Below are 12,638 nucleotides of genomic sequence, written 5' to 3' on the forward strand. Positions count from 1 at the left end.
CAAGAAGGTAGACAGGTTGTTTGGAGAGTTCCTATGGCGAGGGAAAAAAGCCAGGATATCACTAAAAAAGCTGCAACTAGCAAAAGAAAAGGGCGGCCTGGGCCTGCCCTCGTTCAGGAACTACCAAACAGCTTTCCTCTGTAAGCAAGGGGCCCTTTGGCTGGTCGATGCTACATCCTATACTCCAGTGTGGCTAACTATCGAAAGGTCGTTAATGGCACAGGCACCCCTCTCGGCTCTCCTCACCATGGACTTGGCCCATGTACCTCACTCTAAATACATTCTACTAAATACCAGAAGAGCACTCCTCCGACTTGACCAGTCCCATAAAACTGCTTCGGTGATTAAGAGATCTACCCTACTCTCATTATGGCATAACCCTATGCTCCGGATAGAGGGAAAGACCCTTTACTGGGAAGTGTGGGCTGCAAAGGGTATACATATAGTGAATGACCTTTATGAAAATGGTAGGCCCCTACCCTTCGACACTACAAGAGAAATTTAATTTACCACCCATAGAATTCTACCAATTCCTGAAACTGAAAGCCGCTATCTCCAAATGTCCCCTCACTACAGAATTGCCTTGGCTGGTGAACCGTCTCCAACTACTATACCATGCTGACCATTTTGTATCCAGAATATATAAATTGCTCCTTCCTCTGCCTAAGAAGCCGCACAGGTTGACCGAAAATAAGTGGGAATCAGAGCCTAACTCCACAGGTATAACGATAGATTGGGAGGCGATACACAACACCGCATTAACAAACAAGGTTTCCCCGATTCTATGTCAAACGAAGTATATGTTGTTAAACAGAGTGTTTTGGACCCCCCAGAAATTGTTTAAATGTAAACTGAGGGATACGCCCAACTGTTGGAACTGCCAAAAGGCGCCTGGTGACTTGGCACACATGCTTTTTAACTGTCCCCTTTTAAAACCATTTTGGAATAAAATATTCACATATATTCAACAAGTATTTGGTATCATGCCTGCCCAGGAATTTATATATGTCATTTTGGGTCCTCTAGAAACACAATTGCCGGACATTCCTGACAGACAATTGCTTGATATCATGTTGACATTGGCGTGCAAGGTCATACTTTATAAATGGAAAAACTTTGCTGAAGTCAACTTTAAAATGTGGCTTGAATGGCTTTCCTTCTTAAGAGGGGCGGACAATCCTGCGCTACAGTCAGCCACGTGGAAGCCTTCGAACAACAAACTCTGGTTCTCCCTGGATGCGTCATCCTCCCATTTTGAACCCCCATGATGCACATCTCAATGGCCAGCTTGCTTACGTAGTCTCTATGTAGAATTCGGTGTATTTGACTGTGTATGGTCACTGTGTATTTCCTGTTGCGTGTACAAAGAACCAGGTCTGGGTAAACCAACTAATATTGCTCTATGGATACGCCTGTCCTTTCTCTTCTCTTCTCTTTCTCTTCTCTCTCTTGTTTCCTCTCTTTCTCTCTCCCCCTTTTCTTCTCTTTTCTCTCTCTGACTTGACTTTGATTGTTGTAAGTGTCATTGTGCCAATATTTTATCCATTTGTACCTTGGAAGATTTATTGTATTGTCTTTCTTTTCATCTCAATTCCTCAATAAAAAAGATTTGAATTAAAAAAAAAAATTCAAAAAGTCTTACCTGACTCCATCACAGAGGAAGTCTTTCTTGGGAGCCACGCTGGACACAAGACTCGCCCAAGTGTTCATATCAAAAGAAAGGCAGGTGAAGATTCACAGGATGGCCTCAACACTACTAACAAGAAAGTGCGTTTCTGTTCGCAAGTTCAAGTCTTTCCTCGGGATGATCGCGTCCTGTATTCCTCTCACCCCCCAACTGTCGCCTGCGAATGAGACCCTTGCAGGAGGAACTCAGTCGTCAGTGGGTGCAAATAACAGGCTCATTCGAGGATGTCATCAACATAACTCCTCGGATGAGAAACTCCATCCAGTGGTGGGGGCAAGATGGCAACCTGCAGGTGGGATGTACATTCCAGACAGAAGGACCCAGATTCATCGTGACCACGGATGCTTCTCTGGAGGGCTGGGGCGCCCATCTCCAAGGGATGACAGTCAGTGGCAAGTGGAACATGCAACAGAAAAAATGGCACATAAATCTGCTGGAATTAAGAGCCATTTTTCTCGCCATGAAATCCTTTCAGGCGATCTTGGAGGGCTCTACTGTGTTAATACGAACGGACAACACTACCAGCATGCATTACCTGAACAAGCAGGGAGGCACAAGATCGGCCCGGTTGTCCCATCAGGCGCAGGAGATTTGAAATTGGACCCTGGATCACAACATCAATCTGTCGGCGGTCCATGTCCCAGGGGTTGCCGATGTCCTAGCGGACTCACTCCGCAGGTCCGCCGGAAGCAATCACGAATGGGAGCTACATCAACCATCCCTGGATCAGATATTCCAGCAGTGGGATCATCCCGACCTGGATTTGTTTGCAACAGATCAGAACCGGAAATGCCAACGCTTTGCAAGCTGGATTCCCCACAAAGACTCGTGCGGGGATGCCCTTTCGATGAATTGGTGTCGAATATTTGCATACGCTTTCCCGCCAATTCCGTTAATTCCCAAGATCATCTGGAAGATGAGGAGTCAACCATGTCGTCTAATCCGGATTGCTCCAAAGTGGCCCCGGCAATATTGGTTCACCAAGCTTCTCTTCCTCTCGGAGTGCAGGCCAATACAACTGCCTCGAATACCGAATCTCCTGACAGTTCAGAGGGGCAAAGTGTACCATCCGGACCCAGTTTCTCTGAACTGATCAGCTTGGCTCCTCAGCACAATGAATTCGCCCACTTAGACATTCCTCATGATTGTCAAGAGGTTCTAGCTAACGCCAGAGCACAGTCAACGATTAAGACCTACAAACTCAAGTGGAAGCGTTTCTGTGCCTGGTGCCAGACTGTTGATCTGCATCCCATTCATGCTAGACCAGAACAAATATTGCCTTTCTTCCTGCAACTGGCTAGATTGGGTTTGGCGCATTCAACCCTGAAGGTATTTCTGGCAGCAATTTTCCGATTCCGTCAGGACGGATCGAACTCTGTTTTCTTGCAGAATAATCCAGCAATTTTTCAAGGGTCTATTTTGTATGTTTCCACCGATTCGACGACCACCTCCTGCTTGGCATTTCAGTGGGGTGCTAGCCCAGCTCATGCGTCACCCCTTTGAGCCGATACATAAGGTTGACCTTAAGTTTATTACTTGGAAAGTCTCCTTGTTACTGGCTTTAACATCTACCAGAAGGGTCAGTGACATTCAAGCATTCACAACTAAACCGCCTTTTTTACAATTTACCTCTGATTCGGTGGTACTGCGTACCAATCCAAGGTACATGCCCAAGGTCCCATCGGACTTTCATTTAAATGAGCCGGTAATCCTCAAGACATTTTTTCCAAATCCACAATTCCCGGCTAAGCGAGCTTTACACTCTTGATATCAGGAGATGCCTCAGGTTTTTTGTCTTTCAAGAACAGCAGCTGTGTGCAAGACCGATCAGTTGTTTGTGGCCTATGGCAGACTGCGCCAAGGCTGTGCAGTATCCAAACAGACTATCGCTAAATGGGTCTCGTCAACAATTGGACTCTGTCATCAACAGGCAGGAAGACCCTTACAGGCCTTACCAAGAGCGCATTCTACTAGGGCAGTTTCCTCTTCCACTGCTCTGTTCGCTAGTTGCCTCTTCTACATATCTGCAGAGCTGCAACGTGGTCCAGCAGGCACACTTTTACGAGGCACTACTGTCTGGACTCAGCAAGTGATGCAGATGCTTCGGTGGGAAGAGCAGTTCTTCGCAATCTTTTCCAATAAGGTGAGCCTCTGTTCTCTCTCCTCCTCTATGCTCTTTTTTAGACGCTTTACCATGCCTTTTGCATTTTATCATTATGCATGTATACTGTGTTACAATTAGCGTCTATGAGCATTATGTTAGGAGTACTGCTATCTATTCTGATTCAGGCATGTGTATCTATGAAAGACAACCCAAATACTGGAGAAGAACAATAGTTACTTACCTGTAATCTGTGGTTCTCCAGTATTGGCGTCTTTCATAGATTCACATGCAACCCGCCCACCTCCCCTCAGAGGCTCCCTCAGGCAATTATGTTGGTTTCACTCCTGTGCGAGAAAATCTGAGAGCCTGAGCCTCTGGGAGAACATTCTGGTGGGTGCTGTCGCCCGATTGGCTGCAGTTTGGTCTATACAAAATGACTAGGATAGTCATGAGTGTGGGAGCTTTTTCTCCTGTAGCTGAGGGCTACTTTACTTCCTGGTTGGTTATTACCAAGGTTTTTTGGTTATTACAGGCATATTATTTCTTTTTTATATACCGCGGGACTCCCACTCCGACGACGATGAAGGATTCAGGCATGTGAATCTATGAAAGACACCAATACTGGAGAACCACAGATTACAGGTAAGTAACAAATGTTCGTCTGCCATCATTCTTTTAGAAGCAATTCATTCTATACACCATGGGCGAGATCAGGAGCAACGGTTAAAAGATATTAATTCATTGAATCATTGGTGAAAAGCAAATCCTGCCCCAGCTCCCAGAAAGCCTCTCATTTGCACCTTTATTGATAGGCTCTCTGAATAAGTCCTCCACTAAACGTCAGAGGTCCTCCATATTTCACAAAGGTAACTGCTAATCCCTACTTTCCCCAAAGCACCATAACCCCCCCGATTCATGAATAGAAATGGCTGTTTTTGCAAGTGTCTTAGAAGCCACTAATTATCGGTTTTATACAGGGGAGAGATATTCTCAATGTAGTAGCTCAATATCTGGCAAACTCACCAATCCTCTGCCATTTGGCGACCCAGCTGTCTTCAAAGGTCATCATCGCCACTACACTGTAACGAAAGACACACAGTGTCAAATGCTACTAAACACTACAATCAGGCTAAATATACAAACCGAACCAGAGAAGGTGTGGCAAATTGGGAACTTCCCTTGGCCCTAGACATTGTAAGGTAATGGACTAATATATTCAAGTTATACCCTTTAAGCGGTAAAATCTGAAACGTTGATGACAGGAACCCGCCCTAGGGCATGAAATCTGGTCTCCATCCATTAGACTCTTATTTCCAGAACAGTTGCGATTACAGCATACCTGTACTACTTGCTTATTTCATGACACATTCAATTTCATTCACTCTCCATTAGATTTTGTTAGTAAATGCTTTAGAACATTTAAGTAAAGATTTTGCAACTCAGCCCAGCCTTCAAAAATACTTAGTAGATTGCGGAGAAGCCCATGTTATTTTTGGTCTTAGGAAATTGGGTCACATCTCAGGCAAACCAAAGGAAGTCTATTAGCTACAAATGCAGAAAAGATTTAAAATCTGCCTGCTTAGTCCATAAAGCTATTCATCAGTGTTCCCATTTTCTAACAACTTTGTCAAATATGCACCTAGAAGAACTTTATGCTGTTCTACCATGCTTTTGCATTGCTTCAGATACTTTAGAAGCATAGTTATGGAACACTTTCCCACAGACTAAAAAGCTGAAACGAATTTGCTTCATTTTATAAATACATAACAAATGTTCTGATTCCCATTGTTATCTATCTTTAGTGCCCAGAGACGGGTTCTCATGTGTGTACACACTTTATAAAACAAACGAGTTGGAGATCAAATAAATGTGTACTTGATGGCAATAATTTGCAATAGCGAAGTCTACTCACCACAATATTGACTCAATAAAATAATTCCAACTTGCTTTTAGGTCGAAGCTAACATCTTGAGGACATTCAGAAAGCTTCCCTGGGAATACATTCCACCTACTGCTTACCATTGGCTTTGTAGTTTATATATAACTCACATTTGTTTGCTTTCTATTTGCTGGCTTTATTTGTTTTAGGCTGTCCAGCTAGAGTTCATCCTTTCCCTTGCCCAACCCCTATTTACTGTATTCTTCCATCAGTACTGAATTTCTGTAAATAGGCCTTTAAACCTTGTTCTGATCGTGTAACATTTGCATGTTCATTCAGATGCAGAGATCAAATGTCAGGCGCTATCTTCTGGGGTGCTTGGTGTTTACTTTTCTTTTTCTGGCTGAAAAGAGTTGATTTATGGACAATCTTGCTTGGTACCCATGTGAGAGAAGACAGGCTGTCACATTTTTTTCTAGCTGGCTACTTGGGGTATGCTGTAATATTTTGATTGCTAGCACAATTTTTTTTTATGTCTGAAAATGAACTGCTCAGATATTGCGCTATATACTTTTATTAGTAAAACTGCATGTCTGTGCAAATGTAATGGTAATTTCAATTCAAGATGCGTGGTCTGTAATGGCAGTGTGCTACCACACCAGCACACAATTTACTCTGCGCCACTTCACTGTACGCTTCTATACTCTACAACACTGTCACTCTGCTCTATACCATTGCACTCTATGTAACTTTATTCTGTGCCACTGCACTCTACAACACTGCAATCTGCGTGCTTCGAATTTTACAATACTTCACTCTATGCCAGAGGTCTTCAATCTGTGGTACACGACCCCCAGGGGGGAGTGTGGAATCCTGGGAAGGGGTGTCATGCACTCCCAGCTTCACGTGTCCCTAGCAAACCAAAACGTTTGCTTTCCCTTTGGAAAAAGACAGTGGGAGGGCCGATTTAGATCGTGGTCAGCTGCTTGCCCGAATGCAATGCAAATGTGCACTGTAAGTTAATTTGCAAGTGTAAAGTATGCTTGGGAGTGGTTCTGGCTTTCATTGATCAAATCACTCCAAGCTCTATGATGACAAAGTTTTGGTTTTTTTGAGTGGTGGTGCAAAGAGTTAACAACTGGGCTGGGAAGGGCTTGCTTTTAATTTTAACTGCATTTACACAGCCCTTAGTACCCCTATACATGTGTTGAAGGGACATTTAGGTAAAATAAAAAAAAATAAAAAAGCATTTGCAATGCAATAGGTCTCGCATTTACGCAAGTTTAAGCTATTGGCATTGTAAATGACAAATGCGTTTTATTTAGGTCTTAAAAACCAAAACATAAATAAAAAGCATTGCCATTTACAATGCCAATAGCTAAAACTTGGTTAAATGAGAGACCTATTGCATTGTAAATGGTAGGAATCAAAGACAGAGGGAGGGAGGAAGGGAGGGAGGGAGGGAGGGAGAAGGCAAGGACAATGGGAGGGAGGGGGTAAAGAAGGCACGGACAACAGGAGGGATGGCGGGGTTGTAAAGAAGGTACCAAATCACGTCGTGCCTGCAGTGAGAGAAATTGGATAAAGAAAATAGTGCTTAAAGACTAAATAACAGGTTCCCTGCAACAACCGAAGTTAAAGGGCAGTCGCCATGGGAGGTGACAAATGAAGAGGAGGCGGTAATAAGGAGGGGCGGACAATGACACAAGCCAATGGCAAATATGGGTGGAGAGTGGGCAGGGTTTCTAGTCCCTTCTCCATTACAACAAGTCTAGTAGTGCAGCCATGCGCGCTGGCTCTAGACTCGACCTAGAAATATGCAGAAAGTGAGGGACTTACAATCTGCATTTCACAAATCTGCCAAGTGGGTCTATGATGCCATGAAACATTTCATGATTCATTGTGAAGCTTGTAGTTTTTATTTAACACTTTCATTATGGGTCTCAATTCCCAGCATGGAAAGTGCTGTTGGCTAAATTTCCAGAATTGGCTTATGGTGTCATACGTGACATAGAGCCACTTGTCAGCTATGTTTAAAAAAAATTCAAGGTTGTCTAGTCCATTTAAAAAACTGGTGGTATCACGCGTAAAAACAAAAAGGAAACTGCTCACATATTTGGCGAATGTTCACTTTTTTATTAATGTCATGCATTAAAACAATGGAAATCGTTTTTTCTTTTGTGTAGCCAAAAGCTTTATACCAAGCTTATTAATGCACAAAAGGTGCATTAAGAACAGCAGTATTGCGACCTTCACTAACACCAAGAATAGGTAAAGGACAGATGCCATTAAAAGAAATAACATCACATGATTCTCTCAAACATATAGGACAGGTGGCTAACACATTAAAGAGGGAGTAGGAAAAGTTAAGGACTGCTGTAAGCTCTTTGTAAACAGACATAAACATACAATAAGTACAAAACTTTTGGAACAAAAAAAAACACACCTCTTGTGGAAGCATCATACATTCATGTGCTTATATAGGATGGTGATAGTGTTCATCTGAAGGTTCTACATCTTGCACCGGGAAGCATCAGAGAGTCCTCTTCTTCACCTACACAGTCGACCACTTATGGGAACTCTAGTCTGGGGGAAATTATCTCCCTTATGCCAATGTTCACGTTCTTCCTTTATAAAACTGTCAGGGCTATATTAGAATTCGAGTAAAAATATGTTTTTACTGGTGTTTCCCTACCACAAGATTTATAAAAGGAGTGCCAAGCCACACGCCATGCTTAATTTTTCCATTACCATGTTTTGGCATTCCTTTATTGTCCATTTGGGGTCTGGCACCTTCCTCAGGAACATCGGTATCTCACACCAAACAAAGCAGTCCCTGGTTCATAAGGCATGTTTTGCAAGTGCGTTCAATAGTTTCTCCTTTTTTTCATAAGACGGTGCAACAGAAGTGAAAACCCTACTTCTTCGTAGAACAGGCACTTCTTGACAGAAATAGTGTAAGCTTCAGTCCTTCAGAGGTCAGCTATTCATAAAGCAGCAGCAACACAAAGTTTCTCCGTCACATGTTAAGTACAAATAGGGAGAGGAGTTGGCCTAACGGCTAGGGCGGTCAACTTCAAATCTAGGGAACTGGGTTCGAGTCTCTGCAAGGCCGTGCAACATCCTGTGACTATGGACATATCACTTAATCTCCCAGTGCCTAACAAAAATGAATGTGTCCTCATGTAAAGCAACTGGGGCTCGTATAAAGCGCTCAGATACCAGATACCTTCGGGTCAAGTTTGCGCTATATAAAATGCGGGAAAAAAAAAATAGGACACGCACAAATCAGGCAGCAGTGTGTAAGCTTTGCTTCCTTGCAGAACAGGGATAGCAAGCATGGCAGTAGAAAAACAAACTTCCCTCTCTCACAAAAGGCAGCAAGTGCACTCTTCCATTCCCTGCAGAGCAGATCAAGCAGGCAGACTAGTGCAAGGTTTCTTCGGTCACAGACCATGCACAGTTAAGGCATGAGTGACATGAAGGTTACAAATAGATCTCTAGAGCTGGTGCTGAAGTCCCTAAGTAGAATATATATGTGCACGAGTGGGTGAATATGTGCATTGTGACATAACTTTCACATGGGTGATGTTCCACGACAATATTCTGGAAGTGCTGCTGTTATCACTCCGAGACCTGCTGTCTGCGTGGATTCTTTGGTTATCTATGCACTGAGCAGTTGGTGTTACCTTATTGGTCATTGTTTTAGAGCAGCCTACCCACTGCCTGTCACTCGGCTCTGGTCTAGAGCAGCACATAGGTGCCAACACTCTTGGAAAAAGTTCTTGATGTGTCTGCATCAGGAGCTGTACAATCCCTGCCTTGGTGCTGCACCTGTTCACAATGTTGAGGGCCACCACTGATGTGCACTCAATAGGGGAGCAGCGAATTCTATCATGTACTGGCAGCTGCGAGTTCTAGGGACTATGTAGCCAGTCTGTGCTGCAAGCAGAATCTCCTCCCCTTTCAACTCTGAGATTGCTTCTCTCTGCTGACGGCCTCCTCAACCTCTGTCTCTATTTTATACTGTAAGGCCCACAGTCTCACCTCTGCTGCCTTCAGTGACAGGTAACACATTCTCTGTCCCCCATCCTGAGTCGACAGTGATATACCTCCACTTTATCCAAACCTCATCCTACACGGAGTGCAACTCTGCTCTCTGTCTTCTAGCCTGTATTGTGAGGGATCATCGCCTCTTTCTACACCCTGTGTGTGTGACGGTAGGTCCTAGCCCTCACCAGCCTGTGTCTCAGAGATGACGGCTGTTCCACTCCTCACCACATTTTATGAAGTGGAAGGACCTCGGTCTTACCAGCACTCTGTATGTGTCAGTAAGCTGTAGGTCTCAACAGCCTGTGCTACGAGAGGTGACCACCTCATCACCCTCTGTGTGCGGCGGTAGACCCTGGATTTCACCAGCCCTTTGCGTGTGATGGTAGGCGTAGGTCTCACTAGCCCTCTGTGAGCCACAGTAGGCTGTAAGCCTCACCGCCTGTGCTGCCAGAGATCACCACCTTTGCACCCATAACCAACCTCTTTATGTGATGGTAGCGCCGTAGGTCTAGCTAGGACTGTCGCTCCACCCCTCGCCACCTTCTGTGCCGCACTAGGCCCTAGGTCTCACGGGCCCTCTGTGTGCAGCGCTAGGCTATAGGAATGACCAGCCTGTGCTGTCCGAGATGACCAGCACTCCACCTCTCGCCAACCTCTTTGCCCGTGAGTGGAGTGCCTCTCCACCCCCTGTGTGGCAGTAGGCCCTGGCAAGTGCTTTAAATAACAAGCATCTCCCCTTGGCGCTGGCTTCCGTCTGCCCTCAACACGCCTGGGTGTCAAGTTACTGTTCGTTATTGGTCGCTGTTGTTTCTGACACATTCGGGTAAAGTCTGCGCTATATACAAACGCATTAAATAAATAAATAAATTTAAAAAAAGAGACAGCAGTCACCGCAGCGAGCACGGAAAACCACTATTACCACAAGCTGAGGCAGGGAGATAAGTGAAACAGAAAGCAGCTTAGTATCCGGGCTGTGAGGAGACCTGGGAGGGCGGGGGCTGCCGACGCCTACACGCCATTGCTAACTTTCGTTATGAAGAAGGAGCCCCAGCGTCAAAGCAAAGTGTGGGAGCTGAAGTCCCGAGTCCCAGGAGGGGGCCCGGGTGAAGACCAGCGGATAGCAGGGGCTCCCATGCCTAATGGTAGAGCCCCGGGTCGTGCTGCCAGAAATTTGGAGGAGCTGGAGTTAGAGTACCGCGCCGCAGCACAGGGTGAGTTTGCAAGTTTCCTCTTGGCAGGGGCGGGGGTGAGGCGGCTGGCTTGGTCGGGCCGGGTTGGCGGTCTTAGTGGAGCAAGGAAAATGCAATTGTGCTGAAGGCTTGCAAGGGAGACAGGAGATGGGCACAGCGCGTAACTGTACGTGGTGAACACGCGCATTCACCGATCCAATCTGCAGCCTGCGCGTGCCCACTCCTGTCGCCCTTGCAAGCCCTTGAAAGGGGAGTCGACGACTATAGGTCTCGCAATGAGACAGCGCTTCGCTCTGCGTCGCAGGTGCGAGACCTAAAAGTTGCATTACATATGCTCTGGTATTACTTAAACCTCATTTTGGAAGCACCATTTTATCCTAAAACACATTTTGCAGCATTCTATCTTACCCTGTGTGCAATGCAAGTATAACATATTGGACATAATCACAGTGCTTTTTGTCACAGGCTGTGACCTTGTGGCACTAAAAATACACATCACTATTCTCCACTGCACCAATCAAGATTTCATTCTGTGGCTCTCTGGTTACACAGACCTCTGCAGTGCATTAACTAATAGAAGTTTCATAATGTACTACAGTGCATTTCCCCCTAACCACTTTTAAAATGTATTTTTAATTCATGTTGCCCATTTTTAGATCAAGCATTCGAGACCTCGTGTATGTACTTTAGTATATACTTATTATATACTTATATGTGTATATACTAGGTGGGCTCTGGAGATCAGCCCTAGGACTTATCTGCTTCCACTTAGGAATTTTTTTTCTGTTCAACTGCCTCTATTTAACTGTCTGGATAGAAGTTTTCCTTAATGGAACAGGCTTTCCCTGCCACGGTGTACGAGTTGGAGCGAGTAAACTTGGTAACTTTTTAGAACTTGCAGTACGAGGAGAGTGTGAATGAGGGAGAATTGGCTCATAAGGCAGAATGGATGTTTTTGCCTTGGAGCTACCTTTGCTCCATTGATGATTATGTCCAGTGTTATCGTATGTTTGAAAGATTTGTTGATTTGGAGGGGTCTTTCACCACCATGCCTTTGTAGTGTCAGATGAACGCCATTTATGTGTGATATGTTTGACCACTACATTGTTTGGTGCTGTAATTTCAGACAGTGTAATACATTGTAAATACAGAACATCTCCTATAATGCATGCATCAGACTGATTCAGCGCAAGCCTATGGCAGTCATACAACTATGTAAAACACATTCTAATTAGAGGATTCTTTCAGAATACACGTCCTAAGAGATGAAAGGTGGTCATGAGCAAACTCAATCTCACATTGTTCACAAATGACTTTTTAGAGCGAAGTCTTGACCAAATTTAGAAAAAGTGTACGCAAAACTTTGCCCAGTCTGAAGAATTAACTTCACATCCAAAATGAAGAAAACTGTTTTTAGAGTCTTGGTCTGAATTTCTTGTTGATCTAGTCCAACTTTAGATTTTTTGGGTATCTGCCTATCTCCCCCCTAGGTATACCTAGAGAGTTATTTTCAGCACAGTGAAAGGTCGGTACAGTGCTCATGAGGTGCCATTCACCTAGGGTTGGTATCAAGTCATCAACTTGCTGGCACTTCTCTGCGAGTTTGAGGCCGCTTTGTGTCTAAGCTTGTGTATTGGTTTCTTTGTGGAATTATAACATTCTTCGTATCACAGAGAATAGTTCACGAGGCCACACACAAATCGTACATTCCCCATAAGCCAAACT

At 44.5% G+C, this 12,638-nt stretch overlaps 1 protein-coding gene across 1 annotated transcript in view; it reads right to left on the reverse strand.

The window, feature by feature from the left end:
- SUPT4H1 (SPT4 homolog, DSIF elongation factor subunit) overlaps positions 1-12,638 on the reverse strand; it is an 81,887-nt gene that overhangs the window by 47,866 nt on the left and 21,383 nt on the right. Inside the window, exon 3 of the mRNA XM_086958489.1 lies at positions 4,815-4,870. Coding sequence (XP_086814615.1) covers positions 4,815-4,870 — 56 coding nt within the window. The remainder of the gene's footprint in view (positions 1-4,814; positions 4,871-12,638) is intronic.

This window comes from Lissotriton vulgaris, chromosome 2_1 (assembly GCF_964263255.1).
Source record: "Lissotriton vulgaris chromosome 2_1, aLisVul1.2, whole genome shotgun sequence".
NCBI lineage: Eukaryota > Metazoa > Chordata > Amphibia > Caudata > Salamandridae > Lissotriton > Lissotriton vulgaris.